This window comes from Haliotis asinina, chromosome 5 (assembly GCF_037392515.1).
Source record: "Haliotis asinina isolate JCU_RB_2024 chromosome 5, JCU_Hal_asi_v2, whole genome shotgun sequence".
Lineage (NCBI taxonomy): Eukaryota > Metazoa > Mollusca > Gastropoda > Lepetellida > Haliotidae > Haliotis > Haliotis asinina.
Window position 1 is genome coordinate 11,563,299 of NC_090284.1, and position 18,274 is coordinate 11,581,572.

General features: G+C 42.4%; 1 protein-coding gene across 1 annotated transcript in view; it reads right to left on the reverse strand.

Moving 5' to 3' along the window:
* Positions 1-2,248: 2,248 nt before the first annotated feature.
* Positions 2,249-18,274, reverse strand: part of LOC137283552 (uncharacterized) — a 28,798-nt gene continuing 12,772 nt past the window's right edge. Inside the window, exons 2-3 of the mRNA XM_067815114.1 lie at positions 5,193-5,369; positions 2,249-4,533 (exon numbers count right to left, since the gene is read on the reverse strand). Of these exons, the coding sequence (XP_067671215.1) occupies positions 3,776-4,533; positions 5,193-5,369 (935 nt within the window). The 3' untranslated portion in view covers positions 2,249-3,775. The remainder of the gene's footprint in view (positions 4,534-5,192; positions 5,370-18,274) is intronic.

The window sequence follows — 18,274 nt, forward strand, 5'->3', positions numbered from 1 at the left end:
AATCTCCATCCTGGAGATGTTCGAGGATGGTAGGGCCTGCACGATGAATCAGCATCCCGGGTATGTTCGAGGATGGTAGGGTCTGTACGATAAACCTCCATTCTGGAGATGTTCAAGGATGGTAGGGCCTGTACGATAAATCTCCATCCTGGAGATGTTCAATGATGGTAGTCGGGACTAGGTAAATCAGTTGTAGGCAATATCAGTAATACGATGCTTGAATCATTCACACTGAACCAAATGTATCCTCAAAGGAGTCCGTTCATATAAGTGTATCAATATATACCACCTCCCCTGGGGTATTTAAGGCAAAGTTAGACGTGTGATAGTAATCGCCAGCAGCTCAAGCTCAGCATTAATAGTGAAGGAAGCGTCTCAAAAATGTAACTATTTGTTCCCTCAGTATCGGACGTTTGAGTTGAGTTCTAAGTCATGCCGTTGCCACGGTTACATATACGAGTCTTGACCATCTATTCACATCACGGACGCTTGTGATAAAATAATTCCACACTCTGCCTCATGCCTGAAAGCAGGTAAACTCAACAAATATCACCTGATAACATAGCTGCATTAACGATCGTGAAAGAGTAATCGTTCCAACCACCGAGGGCGCAACACTTGACAACTCTCGGCTACCGGCACACATTTCCAGTAGGTTCGTCTCGTTTCCTCTGTAGGTGTATATTCATCTCTGATATATGGCGGCACACATATGGGTTAGTGTCATGGCAAGTCTAGATGCTTAGGCAGTCTTCCGTAGTAGCTGTACTAAATATGAGACGTCTTTTGGTTGAATAACATTTAAACAATGATTTTCGTATTACCGTCACCATGCTCAGCCTACAAAGCGTTATTTTGTGAGGATGGAGGAACGATTGATCTCTCTGTCCTTGAGGACGTTTTGACAGGCATCCTATTCCGGCCACACAATAGTGACGGTAAGCTTCGTGACAGTATTATGCTACTACAGCACAAGGCATACTAGAAATTGCTAATATAATTAAAAAGATGAGAGAAATTGGCGAAAAATGTGTGGTTTATAAAAAAGTACTATGTGGATTTAATATGTGGCTTGCGAACACCTGACGGCCATACCTGTTCATCGTGTCTGTATAGGTTATCTCAAGCAGTTATCACTAGTCCAGATTCAAATACACGCGTAGCAAGTACATTTTTTTCGTGTACGCCCAATTTAGGCTGCAAAGCTTTACATTTAGTGTATTGAGGGCTTGTTCAGCCTTTTTAGCAACAATCACGTGTAAGCAAAGGCTTTTTTCTATAACGGTAGCCACGCCCCTGTTGAATATTTACAGTACGCCGTCATACAGCTGGGATATTTCTGAGTGCGTCGTAACAGTAAACTCACTCACTAGTTGAAATATTACTGATCTGATGGTACTCCATTTCGCCTGTGTTGTCAGAGCTGCAAAGGACACACTGAGAGCTTGAGCAAGATATTAAATCTCTATCACACTGCAACGAGAATCATGTTCACGACCACATCTAGTGGATACAGTGTCTGTCCTCAGTAGGAGGTCGGTGGTTCGAACCCTTGGTCGTGTCATACCACAAAACGTTCGAGTGAGTTTAGTTTTACACCGCACTCAGCAATATTCCAGCCATATGGTGACGGTCTGTAAATACTCGAGTCTGGACCAGACAATCCAGTGATCAACAACATGAGCATCGATCTGCGCAATTTGTTAAGCGGTGACATGTGTCAACCTAGTCAGTGAGCCTGACCACCCTATCCCGTTAGTCGCCTCTTACGACATGCATAGTCACTTTTAATGGCAAGCATGGGTTGCTGAAGGCCTATTCTACCCCGGGACCTTCACGGGTCCAAAACTTTCGAGGGTTCATAATTGTCGTTACCATGCCTGACACTCGGTGTCGAGGTGATAGAACAAGGACTGGTGGGCTCAGAATCGGCATTAACATTGAAGTATTCATGCCCGTCTTGCAGGTCTATGAAACCGGCACTAGTTCACATTGGTACAAGCTCCTGCCCTCTGAACAGGGGCGGTCACACTATCGGGGTGTGGTAGATTGTTAGATTAGGGCACAGAGTCTGACCCTTGAATCCCCTTTGTCCAGTCCAAGTGAGACATGATGGAAACATTCCTCCCTTGGACCCCCCACAGTGCCGGTCAGCCGTGTGCCCTTGTACTATAGAATTCGGACAGTCTAACGCCTGTCTCTCTTTGTTACCACCCCGACATTCGTTAATCGAACATTACAACAAAACATTTATCTATGTAAAATATGACTTTATTTAAAAAGATGAAACGTATATTCAATATTTAAGTATATATAAAAGACGATATCTATATGACAAACGTACAAATGACAAAGAACAATAACATCTTGTGCAATATGGATACTCTGATCTCTACGCTGTATGTACATGGAACATTTGGGAATTTCAGTCTGGGCCGCATATAGTACATAGCATCAGTCATACAATATACACCTCATACGGTAAATACAGTGAGTAGAATGTGAATATATGTATTGTTTTTCGGTCTTCAAAAACTTGATGTTGCAAGTATGCATGTGGTGGTGTGTCATCTTCAGGCATTGGACGGTATCCCATGAAACCTCGGGTTGAGAGGCATTCAGTGGGTACCCGTTCAGTCACTATTTCACAATAAAATGAAGTTACAACTTCAAATCTCCTTGTTACATATAGGCTACGACACATCTATCTACACTGAAAAAACACAGTCGGGATCAAACGCATTTAAGGAGATTCTCTTGAAGTGAGGACTGAGCACATAATTTCATATTACATCAACCGAAATATTCAGGATCGCTCTATTTGTTTTCTGTATTTATGAAACACTGGATGGGGAGATGCAAATGTTATGTGGAATTTCACGCAGTTACGAAAATCCTTTTTCGTAGATAGAATTTAGTTTGTGCGCCACTTGTTCGTATATTTTCGGTCTGGAACAGATACAGTAGAGAACAACCGAAAGGGAGACGATGTACATCCGGACGATTTTCGAGTGAAACCAAAACGTCCGGGTAAACGGGGTTCGACTGTACTTCCATTCATGACCATGGCGGTTACACTGACTCATAACAAAGATGATGTAATGATTGAATCTGAAAACTACCTGCCCAACTGGAGGTTACATGTTTATGATACTGACGAGTAAAATATATTCACTTCCTGTTTATATACCCCATCCACTACGAACAAAGATTACAAAGTCTGGGTTCGATTCAAGGAGACGCTATAACGCCCATTCAACTGAAGGCCAGTATGAAAATTAACTAAGTACTGACCAGAAACACTCTACGAAAAAACTACCTCGGATGTGTGTCTAGATAACATGAACATGTGCACTACAGGATTTCATCTCGGAAGCGCTAACATACAACATTTCTTAATCCCGTAATTACTCTGTGTAAAAATTTGACAATGAAAAGAACACCTTTCGTACAACCTTACCCTCTCTAAAGCTCACATATCTTCGCGAAGACTCCTGTTCTTTGGAGTTTCGGTGAGCCTGTTAATCACAAAGACGTTACCAAAAATACTGGTCCGAGATGAGTCCGGTTTCGTCTTAATGAGGTTTAACTGTTACAGTATATGTCTACCCTTTTAACTGATGTCTCAGGAGAGTGTGTCAACATCAGCGTCCTCCTTCCTATGAAGCGTCTTTCAACCTCTCCGTCACGTTCTCTTGCCTAGTATCTTGCTTAGTATCTTAAATGTCTTCAAGACACGATACACTGCCATTCGTTCACTGTTAGCGGTATGTTACTAGTACTGGTGGGGTCTATACACGTATTGGTTGGCACTGGGCGGTAGGACTCGACTTCCGCCAGTCGGTGGCCGGAAGCGTCTTGAAGACTCGTAGTAGTCGTCGTAGGCGCGTTGGCTGTAGTCAGTGAGCGCCATCGGGCGGCCGTATCGGGAATCATCACGATCACCCCTGCTTATCTCCCCTTTCAAATACGAAAATCCATTTCCGGTGTAGATCGTGTGTCCCATTTCTCTGTCTCGGTTGTCCTTGAATTGACTGGAAGTTGGCTTATGGTAAGCGACTGCTGGCTCTGGTTCCGGCTGGTATCCCCTGTTCTCGTACTGCCCGTTTGGTCTACCTTCGTACGGGCTCCGTGTTTCCGTGTAATAGTGGCTGTTGTTTCTCCTCTCATCGAAGTCATCATAGCCTCTGATCATACCCCCAGAGTGCACGGACCGATGATCTTCGTTGTACCTCGACCTATCGTCCATATAGGGGGTTTGGTTGTAATAGCGGTTGCCACCGTGGCCATTCTGCACATGGGGGTGAAGGTTCATCTTAGACACATCACGTGACACAGGGAGAGATGCCCCGTCGACGTGTTCCGGTCGACACTTCAATCTGATGAAAAGACAGATGACGATGAGAATCAGGCAGGCGAGCAAACTCATCAACGACGACCAAGGAATACTAGTTGAGTCGAAGCTTTTAACGAACAGGAAGAAATTGTAGTATTTGACGCCGAACAGTATTGCGCTGGCTAAGAGATCCAAAACTGCAACAGAAAGAATGCATATTAAAATGACACATGGACATCAAACATTCTAAATGCAGTCAGTTAAAAAAGCGCATGTGAATATCGTTTTGTCCATCACGAGTCTTATATTGTAATGATCATCATTCCGATCAGATCCGTGAAGATCTGGGTTCGTATTTGCCATTAGCAATTCACGTCTGTCTACAGCAACCCAAATAACTGGATCAGGTGATTTTGGGACACGTGTCATCGCATCCCAATTCTGTAGATCGATACTCGTCGTGTTGATCACTCAAATATTTACAGACCGCCGTCATCTTGCTGGAAGACTGCTGAGTGTAACTAACACCAACTAACCAATTTCCGATCAGAGCTGTTGTCGCTATGGTTCGCCAATAGTTAGACCTTCTGACTAAACACACTTAAAGCAGTGTTTTCTTTTGATTGTTTGATTTTGTGTTTGTTTAACACAACACTCATCGACATATCACCTACATGTGTCCCTCTGCAAGTAAATATGAAATGAGACAGATTGGATACCATTACTTTGCATTAACCAAATACCACCCGACCCCGTAAGTCGCTTATTAAGGCAAACGTAGAGTGCTGAAGATCAATTCTAGCCCTGATTTTCACGGGAGCCAACATGATGATACAGATGGTAAACGAGTACTCACTTGTAAAGATACACAAGACGAAGGCAGCAAGGTTGACGGTGTGCATGTTGCTCCACCTGCCGCTGTAGCCGACCTTGTAGACGATGAGGAAGACGGTGAGAGCCAGGATGCCGGCCAGGCCGACCGACTGCAGCACTCGCAGCGCCAGGAACTCCATATCATTGTCAAAGATTCCATCTGCAATAATATCACAACACGTTACATGCCAAACATTATAACGTTACGCATACAATGCACCATGAAACGGCAACATGTTATGCTACAATGTGAAACTGCACGGGTCTGTTGTTTAACGCCGTATACAGCAGTATCACAAATATAGGATGGTGGTCTGTAAATGATCAGAACCAGACAATCCAGTGATTGACATCATGAGCATTGATGTAAGCAATTGGGTTAGATGGCATTCGTCAACAACGAACAATATGAATAATCACAATCATAATAAAATGACGATGTACACGGTTTGTCTAGACTGAAAATATATTCACACTTTATCTTTATTCCATATTCTTTTCTTTATCCATATTCTTACACTAATTTAGCTATCTACGGATAATTTGCATAGGAATCGAAAGTCTAATAGCTTATAATGGTAATTTCTAAAACATATACATAAAAAGAACTCATTGTCCCTCAAACAGGCGTCCTGAGACTGCCTGTTTATGAAGACTTGCCTCTAGAAATACTGTACAGGTATTGACCTTGCATTCAGTACTGTCTTGGAGTTAGGCTAGGGATTCCTGAAGGTTTTACTGTTGTGTTGTGAAGTGTATTCACAGCTTTGCAATACGAAAATACGTCTTCGCTGCATTGTACACACTGCCTAATTGTGTTACAATACGTGGAATGAATACCATGCTGTGAGAAGTACAAACATCAACTCCCTAGTTATTGCTAACAACATGTATCTGTTCTTTGGGAGGCATTTTAGAAGTTGTAAAGATAAAGTAAAAGGGACAGGCAACATCTTCATTGCAACGAGTGCGACGTGTGGGCGTTGGTACTACGACCGTTATCAGGCAAGCACGCATCTGCTTGAGTACCGATAGTTTCCCAAGCTAATTTATGACCGATTCTCGAATACGTTTGAGATGAAGATATGAGTACGACCTATCGTTTTTTTCATAGTCATATGCTATGTGTAACAAAATGGCATGTGTTACTGAAACCCAAACTCCGGCCATACCTGTATCTGGTGACCAGTTCCAGCTGGCTACAGTTACCGATATGGTGCGGTGCAAGCACACACAAAGCCCGACAAGTAGATATTTTCAAAAGGTCAGATTTGTGTATTATTTAAGAGATATCTCTGGAACGCCAAGAGTCTGTCATGGCTATGAATTACTATTCATCGAGCCTTTGTTCAAGAGTTCGGGATGTCTACTAAGAATCTGCTCATAAATGTATCATAGCTTAAAATATGTTGCACAAATATGTTACACACTTCGAAGGGATTACAGAGAGACATTTAGTTTCTCTTTGTCAAAACCCTGTAACATCGAGCATGTCCTCCCAAGCTTTCATTGTTTCGTATCAGAGTGTGTGTTTTTTTCGCCGCTTTTAACAATATTCCAACGACGTCACAGGGAATATCTCAAATGTATGGATTACCTCTATTACACAAACACACTTGAACGTCATACATGAACCGATTCATAATTTGCGAAACCTACTTACTTGAAAGCGAGTATTTAATAATACAATGTATCCTGTTTACCTGGTCCAAGAGAATATATATCACAAAGATTTTGAGCGTACGTCTAGGCGGACTGGGTACACATACGTATGAATTTTTTCCGGGCCTATTTTGGTTTATATTACGTGTTTTCGTTAGAATACTTTCAAACGAAAAAAAAAACGCTATTTCTTTAACAAAGTGTCAGCCCAACCCACTGCTACGATTCCCACAGGTTTAACGGGCGTTGTGGTAGTTTAGTGGATAAGAATTATTCAACGAATTTTGTCTTGTCTTTACACGAGTAAATGTGCGACGCGTATCAGGTGCTTTCCGCTGATGTAATCACATCGGGTCTCACCTTCTTCATGAATTGTCTTTGTTCACCCAGGAGTGAATGGGTACCCGATGGGATAAGTCATATGACTTAACCTTCTAGCGACTCACAGGCAACTTGGGTTATCCGGTGTAATAATGCGTTATAGCTTTGAGCTTACGCAAGTGCGTGTATTCAAGTGCTTCATAAATAGCCACTATTATTTGCTGGAATATCCCTAAAAACGATGTAAAACCTAACTCACTCATACTCGTAAATGCATAAAGGTTTAGATACGGTTACTTTTACTGACGTCATAGTTGCATTATGTGTCTGTAGATATAAAGTTCGATCGTGCAGGGGTGGAGGGTAGGGGCAGGAGAGATGCTAGAGTCACCTGGAGACCTGAGGGTGATGAGCGCGGCACACAGTGGTACGGGACGCTGCCCCACAACGTGACGGCTGGAGCATTGCGCAAGAGATATTACCTCCTTTCACCGTTACCATATTACTTCAGATCTCCTTTGTAGTATTATGCCTACAAGGGATTTCAGATGCAATTTTCCACATTAAAATCCGATTTCTTGTTACAGTGACTGGTATTTCACAAAACATACTCGTGTTGGTTTGAATCAGGGAACATTCCTTGACGAAATTATTACTGTCTGTTTGATAATACAACTATTTTCACGCAGTGTTGCCCTGTGAAGCTATGAAGTTGTTCTACTCGCACACAGCCAATATCACTGTGGCCATGAGGTGATGTGGCTCGTTACAACACTAAGGGACTCGACCAATATGTGGCTTGAGGGACTTCATATAGTGAGTCGGTTTGGTTTTACGCCGCTATGAGCAATATTCCAACTATGTCACGGCGGGGGACACCAGAAAATGGGCTACATACATTGTTTCCATGCGGGGAAAGGTGCCCGAGCCTTCAGCGTGACGAAAGAACCTAACGACCAAATTTAGATCTTCTGTGGCTGACATGACATCATGTTGTTCATTCTTCATGTAGGACACACTCAATAATATAACTATAGCTACTTCCAGTGTAAACAACTGACCACGCACTGCTGGATACAAAGGCAGGGTATCATCACCAGATGGTGCACAGTTGTGTTCTTAAATAACTAATAAGAACACTGAGTACGGAGGTGAGTTATGTCGAGTCTGTCATATTGCACTTTTCACCTTTACAGATCCTATCGGAAACCAATGAATAATTTAACATGACTCAAAAGATTAAGAGTAAAATGTTTCCCAGAAACGTTTTTTCACTGTACTGAGTGAATTGGTTTTTACGTTGTTTTAGACATATTATTTCGCACGTGGGTAACTTTTCTGAGTGGCCTTTTGAAGTTGATGTGAAGAACAGTCAACCAGGAGAGTTCAATGGATATACAACTTCTATAATATTTATTACTAAATTTTATATACTATCAACACTTGCTTAATAACGGTGTCAGTCTTTACACCGAAACATTGCTCGCAATAAGATTTATATTTATATTATAGAAGTCGTAAATTCACAGAACCCTCCTCCATGTTGTCGCGGCGGCCACATAATGATGCTATGCATGAGCAGAAGTTACGTCCCAGGCGTGAATAGCAATCCATTTAAGCACTTGTCTATCTTGACGCCCCCTTACAGTTTTGGAGATGTAATAATCCAGCATTTACCTACATCACAGATGTAATTCGAGGGATTTTGTGTTTGCAACGAATAATCCTTATTTCAACAAAACGTGAACAGCATCAGTTAGGGAGGATGAACATACAAATTGGTAGGTGTTTTCCAGTCCATGAGATGGTATTTACGCAATTTTTATGGTCGCCATTATAAACAAACTTTACATCTTTATAGTATTTCTTCTCAAGCCGATACAGTCAAAACAGAACACTTGACAGGATGACCGCGGTGTTTGACCGGAAGCAGCAACGACCAGACACGTAAGATATGTTGCAACACCTGTAGGCCTGACGACAACAAGTGGGGGTGATTTCAAGAACGCAGGGCAGGTGTGCAAGACAAATGGTCAAACAGATGGACACAATGCGATCAATGACGAAGCCATATTGTCAACAATGGGAGCCACCAATAGGACAATTGTTAATTGTTCTGGGGCATTTCTGTTGACGCTTGTCGCAACAAGTCAATCTTGTTTCAGTGGCGACACGTCCTCATATTCTTGATTTATTTGGAATTCGACAATGTTGGAATATTTCCTTAGTTCTTATTAAATCAGTTGTTTGCCCGGAAACGTCTATCAAGTGGGACCGACTTGATTAGGGGATGGGGTCATTTATGACGACCTCTTTTAGCCATACGATTGCTGAAACGTCGGTCAGGCTTAGACAGGCAAAACATCTCCTGACTCAAATTGCTTGGATCAATGTTATTGAATAATATTTGAAGCACGTTGCAAAATTACCACGAGTATTGTTGAAGCCCTAACATCACCCTACAAATTAGAATTCCTCGCATGATTCAAAATGGCACTTTTCAGCACGCCCAATGTGTTCTATGTCGAGTTGATTGTACTGGTTGTTAGGGAGTGATTATTTCTTATAACACCTTACCATGCGTGATGTGAATGGACTGGCATGTGTAATACAACTGGATTACGATGGATGTCAGTAAATGATCCTACTCAGTAGTTCACTCGTTGCATCTGTTTCTACATATCTAGCAGTAGGAAGTATCGACTGTCTGCTGCCTTCTACTTTGTCATAGATAGCTTAGTGTTATCAAACAACGACCAATTACATGGAATTCATAGTTAGGATCATCATACATGTCAGTAGAGTCTTGACGCGAGAGCGCCACGTGTCTCCAGGTATACCATCACAACTGGGATTTTAGCACTGATGCGAGAGCTCTCCTCCTGTTAGTTTTTTGTAAAACCGCATTCAGCATAATTCCCGCCACATGACGGTGGTCTGTAAATAATCCAGTCTGGACTCGACAATCCAGTGATTAACATCATGAGCATTGTTCCAAGCAAATGGGATAGGATGGCATGTGTCAATCAAGTAAGCGAGCTTGAAAACCTGACTGCGTTAGTCGCCTCTTACTGGACTTCAGTCCAGTGCGAGGAATTATCTTAGAATACTAATACAAATGGTAAATAAAATAATAATCTATCTGTAAAAAAAATAGACATATCAAACTCCTAGACTGATTTGTGGTAATCTGGACTTGCAAAACCAGTTTCAGTTTGGTTAATTTCTTGATCTTCTTTGATGAGACAGCTCACAATGGACGTCTCCATGTAGATCAGTATGACTGGAAGTATAGTACTGCTGCGGGTGATCTAATGTGGGTCGTCTCCAAGACCTTTATTTTAACCGACTATATCAGTGATGCGCGAACTGGGTCGTCGCCAACAATATCAGTAACTGGGGCTACACGGGCCTCAAAGAAAACGGGTTGAATTGATCAAAACATTCATAGGTAGTACAGGCCAATATAGAATTGTGTGTGGGTAAGCATAACATGGTGTGTTTATTATGCAGCGTGAGTGTACATACAGCATTGGGTGTGTAGCTTTGTGGGGTTTGTCTGTGTGTGTGTGTGACGTGAATGTGGAAACTATAGAGACGGACCCTCACCTGGCACATACCTGAACGTTTATTACACAAAGGCATATATATAGCGCACAAGGACAGCGACCATACTGAAAACCGACTCTGCGTTCAAAGCTATTTTCAGAAGGTTACATTTCGGCACCGATTCCAATGGCAGAATATTGTTTTAGGCCGCTTTTAGCAATATTCCAGAAATATCACGGGGGCCGATTCAGATGAGATTCATGTTGTGACAATAATGATTTAAAGGGAAGATGTGGAGAAATTTTTATGGGCGACCAGGTGTCTTGGTGATTTAGTTCGTTGCATAAACAGAGACAACTAGGATGTCCGTGACTTATTTCTGAACCCCACCTACTGTAAAAAGGCGTGTGCTTCATCTTCAACGTGGGGTCGAGCTATAGCATGACATCCATCCATCATAACAAAACCAGTGACACGACAGGGGGAGACCACAGACTGTAGCGTTGAGGCTGTGTACGTCTAACCCAGAGCTAACCCATTGTTCTAGGATTTGAAAGGGTAATCTTTATTGTGCCAGGTAAAAAGGGTTACATAAAATATAACAACAAACATAAAAAATAATTTCCAACCATTGTTGGTTGCTTGGAGAACGATGTCATTGAAAGAAATACATGATGCCCAATACCGTCAGCACACAAGCCCTTCACCGTGGGGTGAATGTAGGATTCCGAAAGTTGATTTTGTTTGCCACACAAACCGCACCGTTGCAAAATGACATTAAATAAAATCCCCCAGGCTCATAACTTCAAGTGAAAAGTTGTCGTTACGGCGCTGTACCTGGAAATATTCAGTCTCCCAACATCTTCCGAGTCTTGTTGGCTAGAGGAAGGTTTGCCCTATTTGTTGCAATCTAAAGAATCTGACATTCCATTGTCAACGTACCTGCAAAACGTGAATATATATCCGTATTCACGGCCTTTATGTTTGATCGAACTGATCTGAATCATTGTGAATGCAGTAGGCACACAAAGCCAGAAAAGTATGCAACACACGTAATGAGGATTCGACTGATTCCACGCCTCTCTCAGACAAATACTAGTATACACCGTCCTATCTAACAGCAACCCTGCCCTAAATTCCTGATCAATCTCACAGTTCTTAGTATACGTTCCGTATTCAGTATAGTGTTATGTTTGGGAGGGGCGGCGGATTTAACTCTGTACTTCTCTTATTAGAGGCAGTTGTGTCTGTTTCCGCTAATCTGTGGCATTACTGCCTGTGGGTGGCGATACCGACATTAGACCCTGATTATTCATCTTCAGCTCCCGACTGGTTTCAGAATCCGTGAGTGAGTGGGTGAGTGAGTGGATGAGAGAGAGAGAGAGAGAGAGAGAGAGAGAGAGAGAGAGAGAGAGAGGGAGAGAGAGGGAGAGAGAGTGAGAGTGAGAGAGTGAGTAGGTGAGTGAGTGGATGAGAGAGAGAGAGAGAGAGTGAGTGAGTAGGTGAGTGAGTGAGTGAGTGAGAGTGTATTATTAGGCTCCAGTCAGCACATTTCCAGCAGTATAACGTTTCCCTACCCTGAGTCCAGTCAGCATCGTGTTTTGGATGACATCATGAACAGCGATGCATCCAGTCCGGTCTTCAACCCAGGCTGATAAGCAGTGTGTCCATGGTTGTATTGTAATACTATCTTTGTGAACGTAAGTCAATACAAACAGACAGTACGTCAGTCCTTATAGAAACGCCTTGTTTTAATACTTATAAAACTACTACCAATAATCATTTCCTCAGAGACTTGTGCAAGACTATGATCCTGAACCTCGTGGGTTAACAGGGTGTGGATCTGGAATGTTGACCCGTCCGGGAATCCCGCCAGGGTTCCACGCAGGGGGTAGGTTTACACGTGACGTCTCAAAATATTCTTAACAGCGTATTCACTCTTGCGTTAAATGTGTTTGTTCCCAAAACAGATTTTACAAGTCAGACTGTTTCTATTTTCCCCCTTTATGTCCTGTTTGTTCATGTATTTACTTTAATGAGCTTTATCAGAGTGAGTATCGGCTGCATGAACGCTGCATCCTTGACTGGAGTAGCAGTATTGCAGGATTAAAATGCCTCTCTACAGGAGTGACCGTACCATCGACATTATGACGACATTACCATCCAAAGACATTGTCACTCTCTACTATGATACTATCTCGCTAACATGACTTTCCAGATTGAATAAATACTTCCCCTGAAGCAAATTATACATATTCATATTCATATAAAATGATATCTGAACAATCTAGGAATGTTTCTTTCGCTTTAGCGACTGTGACATACATTCATCCATCAACTACCGATGTTCTCCGGGCCAATGCTTGGATTCTCATAGCCGACCATGCGAGTTATGGCTCACCGTTACAGGGCTCTTAACAATGACTTTATACAGATTTTTTCCGGCTTTGTTTCTTTCTAAAGGTCGAACAATCTATTCATTTTCGGACTAAAGATGTTGAGCTCAATTTCTTCATTTCAGAGGAAAGAATTTTTATTGCGCGCCGGGACGTTTCAAAACCATAACGGTCTTCTAATGGAGATGGCGTGCATTGAAGCAGGGCGTGGTTCTTCCTAATGTTTGTGGAGTATGTCGCCTGGTGACATTCATAGTTTAATCTTATTAGATATGTACAAATATGTAGCGCCATTAAAGATCTGTCGAAAGTTAAACACGCCCTGTCCTGTTTAGGGACTGTTTTAAGGTAAAGTTTTAGGCTATATGTGGCACTCCCATGTACCAAGGCATGCATTCACGTGGGAAATGTCACCCGTACCTGCGTTTACAAACATAGGACCGATATAGTAATGTGTGGTCAAAGGTGTGGTCCTCAGGAAAAGTTGAGCAGAATATATTACATCTGTCGATTTTGAACTCAAGGGACTTCATCAGTTGTGGTATGTAAACCACACAAAGAGTGAGTGAGTGAGTTTAGTTCTACGCCGCAAAGATCAAAGAGAAACACGGTAAGTGAGTTTAATTTTATGTCGCACTCAGTAACATCCCAGCTATGAGGCTGCGGTGTGTAAACATTCGAGTCTGGACCCGACAATCTAATGATCAGCAGGAGGAACATCGATCTGCGCAACTGGGAACCGAAGGCATGGGTCAGCCAAGTCAGCGAAACTGACCACCTGATCTCGTTAATCGCCTCTTACGACAAACATTGTCGTCTTTTATGGCAAGCATGGGTTGCTGAAGGCCTATTCTACCTTCTATTAGACCTTCACGGGTCTACCCCACACAAAGTCAAGTATATTTCATTCAAACCTAATTTTCACTGTAAAATAGCGTTCACCTGGAAACAAGACACCCATGGTTTGATGGCAGGGCGACTTTGTAATCACACCCTACCAAGTGCCACTTTACCCTCCCTATACCCCCGCCCCTAAAAATGTCCTAGAGCATTATCATGGGTGTGAATGTACCTGTATATGCCTACATGAGCATTGTCTGTCCGTGGTGTGGAAGAATTGGAAGACAACAGTAAATAAATGAAATCAGCATTAGCGTGCATGACTGTGTTGTTAACATTTGAACCAATGAGTCATATAGGGTTAAACGTTCCTTCAGTGTTTCAGCCATGGCTATTGCGATCGAGGCCTAGTAAAGAGACAGAGAGGTTGGGCGTTAAACTACCTGATAAATCGACAACTAAGGACCATAATCAGAATTCGAAACACGGACAGAGAATCCTGACAGCAAAGGCACGCCACTCTACAGGTTACCTAAATATCATTTTAACACAAAGCCGCCCATCTGCTGGGTCACATTCAAATTCCTTTGTCGTCTAAAAGTATACCCAGTATGTTTTGTGTAAAATGATTCATCTGTGTAAAATAATTTCAGATTACTTTACACTCTCGCAAGGTACTTTACATCTTGAACCAAACGTGTATTCACAAAATAATTGTTCTACATGTTGTCATGTTGACACGGGTATATTGCACCCTACATGTACCGGACTTCCTGGTTGTCTCAAGCTGGCTAAAAAACCTTCAACTGTTCACGATAAAACACTATGGCCAATGTAATATGTTATTCCAGAGCCACAAAGATAAGTACATTTTCTAATGCGGCCTTACCATTTTTCTGATCCACATTACCTGCAAGACTTTACAATCATGTAACAGGCATTTTGTGATAAACCTCCTGTTATCTGGAAACGTGGTAATAGATCACCACTTGAAGACGTATAGGTCCAGAGTGAGACATCATGGGTTAAATTAACTGCAAAGAACCAGATTAAACCAAAGTTATATGGGCCGAATGGTTAATCACCTTGGCAAAGAGACGAGGAAAGAATACATTGGAAAACCTGTGTCATCTGTGATGTAAAGTTACCGGACATTCCGTCATGATGACCGGATCTGCAAGCTCTTGGACACGGCCCGACCAAAGGTTAACTGACCAAGTGTGGGGACTGTAGGACTAAAGCCACAGTTTCTTACACAACGCAGTTCAGTTTCTCCATTGATAGTGGTGATTTAGACAACTGGACAAACGAATGGGAGGGTGTGGCATTTAAGGAGTGACACCTTCTCCTTTACGGGCACTTGCGATTTAATCCTCCCAAAACACGACTGTTTGGGTGAGTGAGTGGTGCAAGCTGAGTTTTGTGAATGTTGTGATGCTGTAAGGATACACCTTTCCCATCAATGTCAGCTTGATGAACGATGTAAAAGTTGCTCCAAAACGACACAAACATCAACCACATCACACGCCATGACATCCTGCCCTGTCAGTTTTTTGGTACGTCAATAAAGTGTTGTGTTCACTCGTGCTATAACTATCAGTGTGACCCTGGTGGCTCGGAAGAGCAGTCGCTCCTCCCATGACCCCCCTCACGTACAACAGTCAACAATCACTACAGCGACCACAGTATCATTAAGAGGACCTAACCGGTGACCCCTACATGTCAGCCGACGTGAATAGGGTAGCTCGATGTGAGTACCTGCCCTAACCCTATCTCTGACCCGCACAGCTTGCGCCCAACGTCTATTGTTCTCGCGTGTCAAATTCGACACTTGGAAGCTTCTGCTAACCCTACCTGGATGTTAGATACTGTAGTCAATGCTTGTGTGTCGTACCATCACAGAACATATTAATTACACAACACATAGTCTAGAAAACACTCGCTGCACAACAGATGATCGGTTGAATGAGGTTTACGGGACGTGTATAACATTTACACCATATACACACGCACATACGCACGCACACACGCAAGGGAGATGGAAAGGTACACCATGGCTACATGTTGACACTGTTTCCTTATCTCGATAATCTTAACCGTTAGATTCTAAATACAACTGATCTCAAAACAATCCTCGATCTCTAACACCAAAGTTCAAGAACGTCTTACCTTAACCCTCCACGCATATCATTATTCACGGGCACATACGGCATTCAGCACACCTTTAATCAGATATACCTAAATACCGATACAATACCTCGCTCAGCTCAAAATGCGTAGCACGAATTAAAACATAGACTTGCACAAGTCTCTATAGTAAAAATTAACAGTTTATTTATGATAATTTCTAAAAATAAACATCAGACCTGCCTCTTCGAAGTTCGTAGGGATGAATTTTTTATATACATGCAAGTTTAGCATTCAGTACAGTCTTTGATCAAGCCTAATCGAAACGTTACAGAATACGATAGTATACCTCATGCAAATATATAAACCGTTCTAAAGTGTTTTAAAGTGTGTTAAACCTTCGCATATGTCTACTACTGTCGTGGAAACCCGACCCCAACAGATAACGAGTATTGCTCCCATGTTCCCATGTAGCCGCTGTATCAGGTAGACTGACCCTGGTCACCGCGTCCGGTGAGATGAAACACCGCTGATGTTTGTCCCTGCAAGCCAAACCAGCCTGACAGGTTGATATCACAAAGCGTTAAGCCGACATAAATTAGAAAAGTGTGGGATTTGCTTGAACTTTTACCTCCCAAGATAACAGCAGCATCTGTCAAAGAAATAGTGGTGATGAAACTAGGTTTCTATATTGACCATTTGACCGTTAAATTAAGAGGGTGACTTTGGTGGTCAGCATGTCAACATTAACACAGGTGCTTGGGCTAACTGTCCACATCAATGCAGGTTAAAATTTACTCTCTCACTCTGACATTTGTAAACGAGAACGTCAACAGATTTCCAGCAGGTGTTAATTGTGCTTCAAAGATTTGTACTTACTTTTATAACAGCCATTGACTTAGAAAATAGAGACACCCGACCATCGCTAAGATTGAAACAAGTGAACGAGTTCAGTTTTACGCCGCACTCAGCAAATATTCCAGCTACTTTGCGGTGGTCTGTAAATATTCGAGTCTGGACCAAACAATCCTGTGATCAACAGCAGCAACATCGATCTGCGCAAATGGGAACCGATGACATGTGTCAACCAAGTCAGCAAACCTGACCACCCGATCCCGCTAGTCGGCTCTTACGACAAGCACGGTCGCCCGTAATGGCAAGCATGTGTAGCTGAAGACCTGTTCTACCCAGGACCTTCGCCGGTCGACAGAAATTAAGTTATTGTTGTTTTGTGGTGTAGTCAAATGTCAGCTGTGACTGAAAACAACGTTCGTGAGTTAGTGTGCCAGATGTCAGAATTAGCAATATCCCAACATCTTCAAGGCAGGGAAATCGAAGCCCTGTGTTGCACATTGTATTAACTGGGGGATCAAACCCGGTCTATTTAGATGCACAGCCTAATTATCTGCTCATAATGACATATTTAAGGAGGGCTCTCCAAGGAATGACTACACCAGTTCATCACAGCGCTGAAGAATTTCAGTAATATCACGGCGAGTCAGTTTTGTGTTGGAGAAAGAGCAATATGTTGGTCGTTTACACAGGTTAACCAGCAGACATGGGATCGGTTCCTATAATCAAACACATCATCATGGCGGATGCGGGATTCGAACACACGGTCACAGCAAATTGAGATGACTCCGAATTTACTATATTTGAGAAGTATCGCTTTTCAGGCTAATCGATGGCTATCCCTTGCCGCCGTGCAAGGGACAGGTATATCCGTTGTCTGATGTGGGTGTGTAAGGTCAGCGTTAATACACTTGGTTGTTATTAATGGATGTTGGCTTATGTCTGGTATGCGTAATACTAATACACAGAAATGAAAAGTGCACCTTTCATAGGCAGACATAGAATGTTCATTCCAAAATGTGAAAAGAAATTGTTTACAAGTTTTCAGTCTAAACTCCTAACCACGCGTATTTCAACCAGTGCATCACGTACAAACACAATATGATCCCCGTCGAAGTCGTCACCTGATCAAGTCGTGCGAAACAACCCTAAAACAACATTCCTCAGCTATGTAAGTGGTGTCGTTCCGCAGATCCTCTCCAACAATAGTGGACCTGAACAATTACCCACTGTTACACAGTGTAGTGGCAGGAGGTTGACATTTCCGTTTAACAAACATGTTTCAAATGTTGTTTTCCATGTATATGTAAATATTAGT